We start from the raw sequence: 15,547 nt of genomic DNA, 5'->3' as shown, positions 1-15,547 counted from the left end.
CATATAAATGCAAAAACATAAAAAACCATGCGTTTTAAGAGCGTAAAATCTTTAAAATAAAATTAGACTTTCTCAAAACAATTTCCCTATGATAAGGTTATTTATATCTCAAGAAGCTCTGAGCTTTCTGTAATATTTATATACATACTAAAACGGACCTGTCATACTGATGATTGTTCATTGTTATCAGTATTTATTCCAGCGGTAGCTTCTACATAACTGACTGTGCATCCTAAGTGCAATTTCATCTGTCAAGTCAGTGATGTCAGAGCCCTAAATGTATTCAGGCCGGTGACCCAGCATTGAATCAACTATTAAACTTTCACTGGGAATTCCAGATGTACATTGTGTAATAGTCTTCCACAGACTGAAAACACTCAGACCTAAATGCTGCACACTCCGATACCATTCATATGTCACACAAGAGTCTGCTCACTTGTGGTGGGAGAAGACGGATGTGTGAATATTTCACGATATAATCAGCAACGGTTACTAAACACAAAGGGTGGTTAAATCTGGTTATGTACTCAAAACAGGAAGGAACACAACATGGAAAATGTGTAATTAATGACCTACTGGGAAGGTGCACAATTGGACAAACCCGTTAAGCAGACCTAAACCCTAACTGGGTGAAATTTAGATTGCTAAAGCACTGTCTATCATAATTGATTGCTGAGTTGTTGTTTTTTTATACATATATAAAATACTGTTTTACATTTTTACCCTTTCTGGTTTGTACACGCGATCGGAAACTCCGACAGCAAAAGTCCGATGTGTATGTGCAAACAAAGGATTGAGGGCTGGGTCTCAAATTTTCCTACGGAAAAAATTCCGATCATCTGTTCCGACGCGCAAAATTCCGACGTACGCTCGGAAACAATTTGACACATGCTCGGAAGCATTGAACTTCATTTTCTCGGCTCGTCGTAGTGTTCTACGTCACCCCGTTCTTGACGGACGAAAGTTCAGAGAACTTTTGTGTGACCGTGTATATGCAAGCCAAGCTTGAGCGGAATTCCATCGGAAAAACCATCCAAGGTTTTTCCGACAGAAAATCCAATCGCATGTACGTGGTATTACACAATTTATTTAACATTTTAGTTATTGGGATTTTGGTCTGTTTAAATTATGGTATGTACCAAATTCAAACATTCCTTCAGTACTTCTTCTAGGCAGCAAAATGAACCTCAATAAAATGTACTTCTAATATTTTTATGGCGTCCATGCTTGCATACTTTTGGAAGTCAATGGGAAAGCCACAAATAGGCTTCCACACTCCGCAGTACATTGTGATCAGTACTGTAGCTCAGGGCTCAAAATTTCAAGTCCTGAGCTACTAGCCAGGCCTCAAGATTTACTCGCCACCAGTTGCCCCACCTAATTCATACACTGCCCCTCGCTTAATTGCACCTGTAAACACGCCCTCGTAGATTATCTCATGGAATGACAATGTTTTATGCAGAATCAAGTTACAAAATTAAATATTACCAACAACTTTAACAAAATGGGACAGGGCACTGGGGGCAGATCAGAGGGACAGGGCACTGGGGACAGACCAGAGGGACAGGGCACTGGGAGCAGACCAGGGGGACAGGGCACTGGGAGAAGACCAGAGGGACAGGGCACTGGGAGAAGACCAGAGGGACAGGGCACTGGGAGAAGACCAGAGGGACAGGGCACTGGGGGCAGACCAGAGGGACAGGGCACTGGGGGCAGACCAGAGGGACAGGGCACTGGGGGCAGACCAGAGGGACAGGGCACTAGAACTGGGTCTCTTCCCCATTCTCTTGCTGTCTCCTCTGCAACTCCCATCCATCCATCCATCCATCCTCTCTCTCTCTCCCATTCATCTCATCATCAGGAGCCTGTGTGTGCGACTCCACGCTTGCATGTTCCCACTTCCCCCTTTTATTCAGGCTGGCAGAGAGGAGAGGAGCTGCAGCACAGCGGGAGGAGCACAATCCAGCGCTGAGATCCACACAACTGCACAGCCATTGACACCATAGCACAGCGCACACTGACAGCGCACAGCACACATTGAGACCAGTCTGTTCACAGTGCTCAGGCTGAACTGACACTTACATAGAGCACAAGGAGAAGAAAACTGCACAAACTGGAAGGCTGAAGCTCTCATGTCAGGGCAACTTTCAGTGAGCGCTGCACCGGAGTGGTAATTTTCGCAATCCTCCAACTTACTCATTACTTTCTGCTCTCCAGCTACATTGGTCGGGGGGGGAGGGGGCAGGCTCAGCGAGGTCATACTGTCAGGTCCCATGGCTTAATGAGAATTGTAAGTAGAGCACCTGTGTACTGCTCTGCCTGTGTGCGGCTCACCAGACTACATTTCCAGAGCATGCACCTTTCCTCTTCGGCCGCCAATCTCATCAGGACTCTAAGTGTAGGCACAGATTGCAGGGAGATTGCTCATGCAGCCCTGGCATCACTCGCCCTCAGCTTAAATCCACTCGCCAAATGCTAGTAGGCGAGTGGAAATTTTGAGGGCTGCTGTAGCTTATTGCACAACTTTATAAAAAAAATCCTGGTTTGATATTAGGAAGCAGCAGAATCTGAGATGTGTACATGTATTGGTTAAAATTGCCCAATTTTCAGAGGCTAACTGAACTAGGGGAATGCAATGACATCATTGATCCCTAATTTTTAGCATTTATCTAATGTAAGCATCAGGCTTTTCCTTTGATTCATCTAGCAGAAGGTCCTTGAACTCTCAATCTCCATTACTGTATAGTCTTTCCCTTGAGTCTGTGCCAAACATGTCCTACATGTAGGAATACATCTAATAGTACACAGGGATGTGATGAATGACATGAGTCTACTTTCCCAGTACTTCCTTTACTGTATAGTGATATTTCCTCGCCATACTTTGTCATCATCGCTTAAAACCCTTTTTCCTTTTAATCATCTTATTGCGGGACATCTAAGTGTTTACCATGAATTAACTTTCTTAATAGCACTTCTAAGTCCCGATCATAGAGATCTGTGCTATGTAACCAGCCAAAGAATCTGCACTATGCATTCCAGTAGACACGAGAGGACATCTGAAAATGGCCGGACAAGACTAAACGCTCACCATACATGTTAGGCCTTGTACACACGGTCCGATGAAAACGGTCCGCCAGACCGTTTTCATCGGACATGTCCGCTGCCGGATTTTGGTCTGATGTGTGTACACACCATCAGACCAAAATCCCCGCAAAATCCACTTTGACGCATGCAAGGGATTTTGGCCGAGCGGACATGTCCGACGGACATGGTTCCAGTGGACATGTTTCTTAGCATGCTAAGAAACATTTGTCCGCTGGAAACCTGTCCGCTAGGCCGGGAATCCGGTCCGGTCGGCCGTACAGACCAGTTTCAGAAGACATGTTCGGTCGTGTGTACGAGGCCTAACACTCTGACTGTACTATCTATGGACCATCTTTAGGGCTTGTTTACCATACACTGGTCCTAGCCCCCTGAAGAGCGATCCCCAAGCGGCGGGGGTCAGCAACTAATAGATTGCGGGCAGGTGATGGGTTGATTGTGTCCCTTCCTTGCTGACCTCCAGCACAAATGCAGAGCGTTGCAGGGAAGCTGCGAGGGGGGTGACCAGGGGAGCAAACAAGGGGGCCTGAGCATGAAGGATGGGGAACCTGGAAAAATGCAAAAGACAATGACCCTTCTAAGCAGGGAAACATGAGTCAAAGTTTGTTCTGCACTCCTGGGATCTGTTTTCAGCTGAGCCAGGTAAACCTTATTATAGTCCTACCCAGGGCCGATCCTAGGCAGGGTGCACAGGGTGCTTGGCACCCAGGCGCCTGCAGAGGTGGGGGCGTCGAAGTGCCAGAGTTCTCCCCTCCCTTCTTCCCTCCTTCTCTCCTTGTTTCTGTCTGTCCAGAACTAGTGTTCTGAGCATAGGTGTGTGTCTGTCCAGAACTGATGTGTGAGCATAGGGCAGCCTGTCTAGCCTGGCAGTGCTCGGGGGAGGGGCCGCTCCTCTTCCTGACACAAGGGTTCTAGTTTTCAGTGGCTGCTGAGTGCTGATGTGCAGGAATGAATTCCTAACACTGGGAGTCTTGGATCCCACACTGTCTCCACCAACTCCAGTTGGAATGCCTCCCCCTCCTATCTTGGGCTGCACAGAGAGAGAACCGAGGTGAGTCACAGTGTTCAGTGTGCTGTGTGCATACCCAGCATCCCTTTACATGTGCTCTGGGCTGCCCCTGCTCTAGATGTTTTATGGCATGATAGATTGCATAGGATACACAGCCCCTGCCCATCTCCTATATGTCTGCAGTTTCTGTTTGACCATCTCCTGTACTATGTCTGCAGTCTCTGACCGTCTCCTGTACCATGTCTGCAGTCTCTGACCGTCTCCTGTACCATGTCTGCAGTCTCTGACCGTCTCCTGTACCATGTCTGCAGTCTCTGACCGTCTCCTGTACCATGTCTGCAGTCTATGACCGTCTCCTGTACCATGTCTGCAGTCTTTGACCGTCTCCTGTACTATGTCTGCAGTCTCTGACTGTCTCCTGTACCAAGTCTGCGGTCTCTGACCATCTCCTGTACCATGTCTGCAGTCTCTGACCGTCTCCTGTACCATGTCTGCAGTCTCTGACCGTCTCCTGTACCATGTCTGCAGTCTCTGACCGTCTCCTGTACCATGTCTGCAGTCTTTGACCGTCTCCTGTACTATGTCTGCAGTCTCTGACTGTCTCCTGTACCAAGTCTGCGGTCTCTGACCATCTCCTGTATCATGTATGCAGTCTCTGACCATCTCCTGTATCATGTCTGTAGTATATCTGGGGGCTCTTTCTAACAAACTCTCTAACAGAAGCCCTCTCTGTGTCCATCAGAGAGGTCCCCCTCCAGGTCCCAATAAAGTACTCTGCTTCTCTTCCTGTATTTTGTTTATTGTCAAGAGCTCATGTAAGGATCCCAGGGTAATGAAGATTCCGTTGGGGAGCATATCTGTGGTCGAGTGCCATAGAAACATTTGTAAAGGGGAGGAGTTAGTAAAACGACCACGCCCATGTGGGGGCGCCAGAAATATTTCTGCACCCAGGCGCCTGTGACCCTAGGATCGGTCCTGGTCCTACCTGTAGGTAAAAAATTCCAAGCGGAGTTTACTACCACTTTAAATTCTATTGGCTGCAGAGTGGTGTGGGGTGGTGCATTGCATCGAACTGGGCTGCACTGAAAAAAAAGAGGAGTGCACACAGAACTGTTCGTCAGGAATCCCGTATTCGTGAGCACATTCCACCGTTTACATGGTTTCCTTTCTAATTTAGGAAAGAAAACATCTCCAGATATAATCCTCACTAATGTTTCCTCTTTTATTCAGCAAGTGAATTTCTTCTCTGTCCATGAAATCCCTTCATTACAGAATTCCCGTATTTACAAGCAGTAAAACGTCATCAGGAAAACAGACGAACCCTTCTGAGTTCCAGTACGGCTCACGCACACATCTAATTGAGTGTTTTCATTGCCTTTCCTGTTTTCCATAAAAATCCTTAATTTAACACAAGTGGTATGAGCAATACAGGAGGGGATTTTTTTTTTAACATGTTAAAGTGGACCTGTCACTGAAATTCCAGCCTCTGATGAATGAACAAGGCACTTCTTAGCACTAACAGATACTGACAGGAGAAGAGGCGCTTAACCCCCGGCTATTGGCTTTGCTTATTTACCAATGTGGTCATCTGGACGATGATTTCCCCAGTAGAAAACAATTTTTGGGCCGTTAAAGTAAAGTCTAGTACCAAGTACACACGATCAGAAAATCGTACGAAAAATACCGCTTTCAAATTGATCGTATTTAAAAAAAAAAGCCGATTACCGGCAGCTGTCACTGGGACCATCGGTCCCGGTCAAGGAGAGCAGCCACATGCTCATCTGTGCCACCTGTGCAACCTGCCAGTGCCACCTACCAGTGCACAACAGTGCCGCCTACCAGTGTCCACCAGTGCTACCCATCAGTGCCCACAGTGCCGCCCATCAGTGTCAACTACCAGTGCCCATCAGTGTCAACTACCAGTGCCACCCATCAGTGCCGCCTTGTCAGTCCCCATTAGTGCCGCCTTGTCAGTCCCCATCAGTGCCGCCTTGTCAGTCCCCATCAGTGCCGCCTTGTCAGTCCCCATCAGTCCTGCCTCATCAGCGCTTTATCAATGAAGGAGAAAAATTACCTGTTGACAAAATTTTATAACAAACTATGAAACATGATTTTTCTAAAATGTTCATGTTTTTTTGTTTGTTTAGCAAAAAATAAAAACCCCAGCGCAATTGTCATTCAAAGTGCGTCAGTGCTGAAAGCTGAAAATTGGTCTGGGCAGGAGGGGGGTTTAAGTGCCCAGTAAGGAAGGGGTTAATGACCACACCCACTATGTGATGTGGTTTGGAGGGTTTGTGTAAGGGGTGGGGGGTCACGATTGAGTTCCCGTACCTTTTTTTTTTCAGAGAAAAAAAGGCCTGTGTTTGTCTGCGTGTGCGCGTGTATATGTATGTATATATGTATATGTGTGTGTGTGTGTGTGTATATATATATGTATGTATGTGTGTGTGTGCGCGTGTATATGTATGTGTATGTGTATATATATATATATATATATATGTGTGTGTGCGTGTATGTATATGTGTGTGTGTGTATATATGTATGTATGTGTATATGTATGTATGTATGTGTATATGTATGTGTATATGTATGTATGTGTATATGTATGTATGTATGTATGTATGTATGTATATGTATATATATATATATATATATATATATATATATATATATATAAAACCACTGCACATAAATGTAGCAGCTTACAGTCCCCTGCTGACGGGGATGATTGGACGGGAAGTCAGTTGTGTTTTGGAACATATCTCCACCACTATGTTACCTTCACTATAAATACCATTCATTCTAAATGAAGTCCTTCCTTAAACACTTACATGTTTTTTCTTCATTGTTATTAAAAGTCCTTTCAAATAAACCCCCCACTGATGATATGATTTCCAAGTATGATTATTGTTTGTTGTGGATGTCCGTTTTTTCCGAGTACATTGGCTTCTGTTCAGTCCAAAAAATAACTGAATTTCCATTTCCATTTCCTCTGTGACACCAAGAAATTTAGGCTGTTGTCCCCTAGCGTGTCAGAACAAGTTCTTAAAACCCAGTGACATGGAGCTACACGGTTTCAAGGTGATTTCTCTAAAAAAAATAAAAAAAAAATAAAAAGTCTGACATTTCTTAGGGGAGGGGTGGGCATAGCAGCTGCGCCGACTCTGATTCTTAGACCTGAAGCATCAACCATCGACAAGCTCGTGAGAAGGCCGTCTTCTGGTAATGCAATAAAACTGTCAGATGTAAATAATAAAGATAAGCCCAGAAGATGTCATGCCACTCCTTGGACCCAACTCATAGTGTGCCTTCACTTTTTATAAAAGGGCTGAATCCTTGGAATTCAGCTTTAACCGCTTAAGGACCGCCCCACATACATATACTGAGGCAGGGTCGGCCCTCGAGCTGCAAATTTAAGGGTACGTACAGGTACGCCCATTTGCCTGCCCGTGCCATTGTGTAGACGTAAAAGTGAGTGCGGTGGTTGCTATGTGGTTAATATGTGCAGCTTAAACAGCTATTGAAAAATGTTTATTGCGTACCCGTTTACAAGCCGGGGTGAGGAGAAGGCTTCCTTTACACCCCTGGTCCAGACATCTCTGGCTATTAGGGAATTAGAGGACACGGAGTGGCCCATGCCCACGTTAATTAGCACGCTCCTGCAAACATGCGTGAACACGCAGTTGGCTAACAAGGACCCTCGTTCTGCGTGCTGACAATCTTTTTCACTTTATTGGATCAGAAAACATGCTAAAGATAAAATGATGTGTAGAGGCTTTCTTCAATCTGCTTAGGGCAGACCATGAATGTTAACTTCTCTAATTGAAATGAATGGAAAATGAGTTGCATTTTCAGCGTGTGCCAAGTTACAACAAAGCACATTAGCAGCATAATAAACAAAAGGTAACATGGATTCGGAGAGACTGTGCATGGAGTAGATAGGATGGTGTTTTAAAGGGGTTGTAAAGGCTTGTTTTTTATTTTCTAAATAGGTTCCTTTTAACCACTTAAGGACCGCCTAACGCTGATATACATCGGCAGAATGGCACAGCTGGGCACAATCACGCAAGGGTACGTCCTGTTTAAGTGCCCAGCCGCAGGTCGTGTGCCGCCGGCTGGGCCCCCTAGTGGCCCAGCCACTAGGGGGCCCCATCAGGGTTGCCAGGCTCAATAAAACCAGGGACAGTATGTAAAAATCTGTGTTTTTTTTACATCTGTCCCCGATATGTCCGAAACCCACATGTTTTTGATGTGAAAAATCTGAGATTTTAGCTGCCCTGCCTCCTGGCGTGGTGGCCATCTGTAAGCCCAGGAGGCCCCATATTCTTCTATTGCCCGGGGGCCCCATGAGTTGTCAGTCCGCCCCTGGTTCTTACACATGTATGCTGTTTTCCAAAGCAAGTAAAGCAAAATTTTACAATCCTCAAGATCTCAGTGCTTCATTTTATTGCATAACCAGCAGATTGTATTGTCAAATTGTAAAGTGTATGGTGACCTTAACCTTTTAAAGTCAGCTACTTTTAATAAGGGCACTTACCTGTCCAGGGATCCTGCCATGTCTGCCCCCAAATCCGATTTGTCTATGTGCTTGGATGCAGGTGTGGCCACTGAAACTAAGGGAAACTAGCAGTGAGTCGTGTGGCCCTTTCTAAATGGCCCTTTGTAAATGGCCCTGTCATCTTCTGGGACACACACGTCTCAGAAGGCAGTGGGGGGGGGGGGGGGAGGCAGCTGGTCCTAGGCAGAAGAGGAAATTTCGTACCTCGCTGCGGCGAGGTTGGGACCGAAGTACACCTTTGTACTTAAAAAAAAAAAAAAAGGTAATAAAAAAAAAAAAAAATATATATATATATATATATATATATATATATATATATATATATATATATATATAAAACTATATATAAAATCTCAAATAAGGAGGGGAGTGGTCTTTAGTTTAAGACCTAGTTGCATAGATGGGAAGAATGCCGCTTTAAGGGCATGTTTGATTGCATACAAATTGCATCGTTTAGGTAAGTCCTCGTCTTACATAGTATTGATAAATCCGAAGTTGACTGTACAAAGATAGCGCCATTCATACCATGTCAGTTCATTGTGGTGCATTGAGGAAGCCCATTCAGTTGAACTGGCATCCAACACACCACCACTGTGGACCTGCAGGCTGCTTTTACCAATGCACTGCAATGCAAGGTAGTGCGTTACCATCAGGCCCGGATTTCCCACAAGGCCACTGAGGCCAGGCCTTGGGGCGGCAGGGCGCCAAGGGGCGGCAGTGGCATGGAGTCCCCCGATGCCCGGAACATACAGTTAAGGGCGGTAAGTTATGGGGGAATCCGCTTGCTCGTTAACAAGAGATTGCCGCGATGTCGCCGAAATCACTTGTAAAATGTGTGCTCCCGTCCGTCCTCCCCTCTCCTCCACCCCACATACCTCTCTTTGCTGGCTCTGTCTTCGGAACTCTGTCCTCCCCCCGGCCACCGAGTCTGTCCCCTGTCCCTGCTGCCGATGTACACAGTGAGAGGGGTGAGCGGTGCTCTTCCCATCTCAGCTGTGACAGGAGTTCTAGCACAGTACTAGGACTCCTGTTTTGGAGGTGACAGGGTCAATAAAGAGAATATGTCACCTCCAATTGCTATCACACAGGGAATTGTTTTCTCGTGTCTGATAGCAAAAAAAGATAAGTGAAAAAAATTGATAACAAATAAATAAATAAATAAATAATAAGAAATAATAATTAAATTAATAAAATAAAAATGTAAAGAATAAGAAAAATGATAAGGAAAATAATAAGAAAATTATACAAAAATAAAAAAAAGTAAGCGACAAGCTTTTTTTTAACTAACCCTGCCGCCCATTCTCCGTTGATTTGGGGGGGGGGGGGTTCGGTTGATGGGGAGGGGGTGCATTGCAGAACCTGGCCTTGGGGCGGCAGGGAGAGCAAATCCGGCCCTAGTTACCATGTTTGTGTTGCATTGGGGTGCCATTCAAAATTATTGGCATCACAATGCGCCATCCGTGCATGACTTGTTACCACAAGATGCAATGTCGCTTTTCCACTTTTCACATTGTATGTGGTAATAGAACATAAGATGTTTTCCCAGAGATCTAAAACTTGACTAAATGACAAGTTTCTTTTTTTGTAAAGGACACAGATTTATGTGATGTTTATACAAACGTCATCCCTGTGAGCTGGAATATGTGGAAATGTGGTTATTTTAATTGGCTTTTTTGTGTGTTTTTTTTTATTGGAATTTATTATTGCATAAATAATTTAGTGTCATTGTTACATCCTGAGTTTGAAAACAGAATTTGGGATATTGCATACTTATCTTCTGAGCAATGCTAGCTTTGCCCAAACATCATAAAAAGTGTTTTTTCTTTTCTCAATGTCAGGAAGGGAATTTATATTATTACATCAAAGGTAATTATTATTCATTTTGTCTTTTTTTTAATTATACAGTGTGTGTGTGTGTATATATATGTATATGTGTATATATATATATAATAATGTGTGTGTGTGTACATACCGTATGTTTTCACTTTTTATAATCCGTTTTTGCATTTCAGTGCTGCTGATCTCTTTGCAGCCACACCCTGTGTCCAAATGCAGTCTAGCAATGGCTGCATGGCATTTGTCAGGGCAGCAGGTTTCCAGATGGTGACAACAGTGGACCATAACTGGGTAATGTGTGTTGAAATGGCCACTTGTAGTTTCCATCAGAAGCAGGGGCATATCTACAAAGGGTTGCAACCCAGCCCCATGCTCCAGAGAGCCTGGACAGGAGGGGTGGCGGAGACAGCAAATTGAGGAACTGATCCCCTCAGTTTTCCTCCTGCAGCTGCTGAAAGCCTGCTCCTCCTCCTTCTCTCCCACAGGCATTCAGCGACTGCAAGAGGAAAATGGAGGGGATCTAGCTTCTTCTTCAGCGTGGAAGCTGTAAGCAATGGTTCTTCTACAAATTACTGGTTGTACAATCTGTTGTACCAGAACCTACCAACAATCACACTTCATTGTCAAAAGTATTGGGACACCTGTCTTTACACACATATGAACTTTAATGGCATCCCAGTCTTAGTCTGTATGGTTCAATATTGCGTTGACCCACCCTTTGCAGCTATAACAGTTTCAACCCTTCTGGGAAGGCTGTCCACAAGGTTTAGGAGTGTGTCTATGGGAATGTTTGATCATTCTTCCAGAAGCGCATTTGTGAGGTCAAGCACTGATGTTGGATGAAAAGGCCTGGCTCACAGTCCCTTTTCTAATTCATCCCAAAGGTGTTCTTGACAATATAGCATATGTAGTGTGAGGGACTATCTGACAATCTAAATTACCGTATTTATCGGGGTATTGCACGCTCCGGCGTATAGCGCGCACCCCTAAAGTGAACCCGACATTCCTGTAAAAAAAGATTTTAGTACTTACAGTTTTGGTGTCTTGCGCGGCGTCCTCGTCAGGTCCAGCGTCCCTCTGCGGCTTCGGGTGTTCTCTTCGTCGGGTCCGGCGTCCTTCCCGCTCGATCCCAGCGCCGAGTTTGAATACTGCGCCGGCATATACCGAGCGCAGTACACTCATGTATAGTCGGGCAGGCTCGGCTACTCTCGCGCTCACGTCCTGTACGTCCAGAACGTGGGCGCGAGAGGAGCCGAGCCTGCCCGACTATACACAAGTGTACTGCGCTCGGTATATGCCGGCGCAGTATTCAAACTCGGCGCGGGAAAGCGGGTATCGGCGTATATCGCGCACCCACGATTTTGCCCTGAGTTTCAGGGCAAAAAAGTGCACGGTATACGCCGATAAATACGGTAAATGGCTTTTTAGGTAGGTTCTTGTTACATAACCATTGATAAATCTAATGCCGCGTACACACGATCGTAAATTTAACAAGAAAACCAGATTGGCTCAAACTTGTGTCGCATACACACGATCACACAAATGCTGTCGGAAATTCCGACCGTCAAGAATGCGGTGACGTACAAGACGTACGACGAGGCAAGATCAATGAAGTTCAATAGGCAGTTGGGCTCTTCTGCTTAATTCTGAGCATGCATGCTTTTCTGCACGTCGGAATTGCATACAGATGAGCGGAGTTTCCAATGGGAACTTTTTCCATCGGAAAAATAGAGAACCTGCTCCCAATCTTTTGTTGGCGGAAATTCCGACAGCAAAAGTCCGATGGAGCATACATACAGTTGGAATTTCCGTCCAAAAGATCACATCGGACTTTTCTTGACGGAATTTCCGATCGCGTGTATGAGGCATAAGGCAGGTTGTACGGAGAGATTGTTCAAGCTGTAATGTGTGTGTTCACTTTTAGTTACTCTCATACAGATATATGATTAATAGGTAGACCAGCAGAGACAAATTTGATGCAAAAATATAGTTTAATTCATACATTTTTCATTTATTTTCCCAGGAAAAAAATGTCACTCAACACCAACAATCCAACGATGATGACAACAGTTCCTTTCTCCAATATAAGCCAGAAGAATAACACCCTATCAGATGTAAGGATCTGCTTAGCACCAGAGGGACTTGAATGGCTCTATGCCTATCAGCCAGCGTACATGTGGTTCATCTTTGCGTTGGGCTTCGTGGAAAACGTATTTGTCATTTCAGTCTTCCTGCTTCATAAAAGCCGCTGCACTGTTGCAGAGATCTACCTGGGTAATATGGCCGCCGCGGATCTTATCTTTGTCAGTGGCCTACCGTTCTGGGCCATTTACATTTCTAACAAGTTCAACTGGCCATTTGGTAGCTTCCTCTGCATCACTATAAATTCCTTGATCCAACTGAATCTCTATGGCAGTGTCTACTTTCTGATGATGGTCAGCATTGATCGCTATCTGGCCCTGGTGAAGACCATGTCCTTTGGTAGGATGAGAAGAACCGGTTGTGCTAAGATTATGTGCGCCATCATCTGGATTTTTGCAGTGCTAGTCAGTTTGCCCAAAGTCATATTCCGGAAGGTGATATTCCTTCCTGAGTTTAACACCACATCTTGCGTCATATTACCCCCACACGAGAACTGGAGCATCGCCTCAAATATTCTCATGAACCTTTTTGGTGGCTTCATCCCAGCAGTCGTCATTGGGTTCTGCACCTTCCAAATTATAAAAGTCCTGAGGAACAACACCATGCAGCAATTCAAAGAAATCAACAATGAGAAGAAAGCCACATGGTTGATCTTCTCTGTACTCTTAGCCTTTGTGCTGTGCTGGCTTCCGTTCCATGTCATTACCTTCTTCGATACATTAGAACTGGCCGGAGACTTAGAGTCTTGTAGCTGGGCCCATGCTCTTGAGATTGGAAACCAAATATCAACCTACATCGGCTTCAGCAACAGCTGTATCAACCCACTCCTATACGTCATTGTTGGCAATCATTTCCGAAAGAAAGTCAAAGAAGTCTTCTGGCAGTTTCGAGTAAAATTCAGACCACCGAGAAAAGAGTCCTTGCCAATTGGCTACTCTGGAATGACCGTACGGACCTCGATCTCCATGGGGCAACAGAATCTTATTTTAAAGCAGTGAAATAATAAAACAAGTTGACTTTAGATTCTGCTGTGGAAAATACAGGAGGTGTTGTAGAATAAGCTTTCATTATTTATTTTGAGTCATCCTCTTGTTTTTGCATGGCGTTATCTTTGTATATAAATGCGAGATGTATTCCTGATGTTTTTTTACACTCTCTACTTCCACTAGATGTTTCATTGAAAATTGCCATATTTGGAAGGATAAAGAAAACTCTTCACCGGTGGAAAAATGCAGTTTGAAGATTAGCAGGAGTGGGACTGTGGTATAAACACATTTTGAGGAATATTTCAAGCTTCTGGGATTTCTCACATCTGATGTCGTAACATGCTCTTGTCTAAATTCTCAGATGTTTTTTTGGAGACGATTTAGAGTATATGTCCGGCCAAAACTTTCTAGCCTTGGATAGAATGGGAAGGATTAGAAGTCAGTGGGTTCATTGGAGAGATTTCCACTCGCTTAAAGCGGAGGTTCACCCTAAAACAATTATATACCGTTACATCCAGCATACTGCTGACTTCTACAGTATGCTGGTATTTTATTTTTTTCCGCTGTACATATCTTCTTCAAGTTCTTTTCACCCGGCTTCCGGTTTCTCACTGCCCCGGGGGGTAGTAGGATGTGACAAGACCCTTTCTCGCCCAGGTCCTGCTCTCCCGACACTCCTCTGCTTCTATTGGATCAGCTTGCAGATTGCAACGTCTGATGGTCCAGTCATCCAAGGTTCCGGGATCCGAATTACAGCTATGTGCCATTCGGACCCATTAAGAACAAACACCAGGCAGGCTGTATGTAAGTTCAAACAGGACTCTTTATTTTCAAGTACACAGCACACTTTTATACAGAATTTGGAACATCCCACTCCCAACAACCGCTTTCCTATTGGTCAATTGTAAAGTATATGCAGTCTTCACTCAGGTCCTCCTTGACCATGCAAATGAGGACTTGAAATAGTCAACAGGGATTGGTCCAATAGCTTGGATAGAAAGACTTGTGTATTGAGACAGAAGCCTCAGGGGGTAATCAATGTACACAATAACCTGGTCTACTTAATTACTACCTCTGAGAGGTTACATTCCTTTAGACAATAGAATGCTAATTCAATACAGCTGACAGGAGGCTTCTGACCTTTAGAACAATACAAAGTCCCTTAGCGTAAAAACACATACATCTTCAACCATACATAATAGATTCAATTAACCTTCAATCCACAATTCTAGCCAGACGGACTGTCTCCGACACCCGCTCTTAACCTGCAGAACACAATAAAAGGTATTTCACAAGCTGGTTCCACTTAGCATTTCAATAGTCTGAGCTAAGCATTGAAGGGTCATTGTCTATTGACCTAGTCAGGACAACTAAACCACTTGTAATGTGTCCAGTATCTCCTGCAATGAACTGTCAGTAATGTCCCATCTTCTGAAATACATGAATTAGGATTTCAAGTAGAAACATTCCAGCACTGCAAGGCCAGGTCCATGACATAGGCGTTCCTATTAAGATGCGTAGATGATTGACGTGCGGGTAAGGTGCGTCACGCGTTCCGAAAATAGACGAACTGGGACTCGACTTTATATGGCGCCTGCGCAGTCAGCTCTACACGGCAGGCGCCGTATAGCGCCGAGTCCTAGTTCGTCTATTTTCGGAACGCGTGACGCGCCTTACCCACGCGTCAATCATCTACGCCTCTTCATAGGAATGCCTACTCCCCGCGGGAGTGAGAACTCGGAGCCGGGTGAAAAGAACTTTAAGACGGTAAGTACAGCGAAAAAAAAAAAATACCAGCATATTGTAGATGTCAGCAGTATGCTGGATCTAATGGTATATAGATGATTGTTAGGGTGAACCTCCGCTTTAAGCATAGTACACAAGGGCTAAATGTTGGGCATCATCGGCCGGTTC

At 44.8% G+C, this 15,547-nt stretch overlaps 1 protein-coding gene across 1 annotated transcript in view; it reads left to right on the top strand.

Moving 5' to 3' along the window:
- The window catches only part of LOC120920360 (B2 bradykinin receptor-like), a 52,061-nt gene extending 38,274 nt beyond the window's left edge, over window positions 1-13,787 (top strand). Inside the window, exon 2 of the mRNA XM_040332395.1 lies at window positions 12,531-13,787. Within this exon, the coding sequence (XP_040188329.1) occupies window positions 12,536-13,645 (1,110 nt within the window). The 5' untranslated portion in view covers window positions 12,531-12,535 and the 3' untranslated portion in view covers window positions 13,646-13,787. The remainder of the gene's footprint in view (window positions 1-12,530) is intronic.
- Window positions 13,788-15,547: the final 1,760 nt, after the last annotated feature.

Source organism: Rana temporaria, chromosome 13 (assembly GCF_905171775.1).
Source record: "Rana temporaria chromosome 13, aRanTem1.1, whole genome shotgun sequence".
NCBI lineage: Eukaryota > Metazoa > Chordata > Amphibia > Anura > Ranidae > Rana > Rana temporaria.
This window is presented reverse-complemented; position numbering and strand designations above follow the sequence as displayed.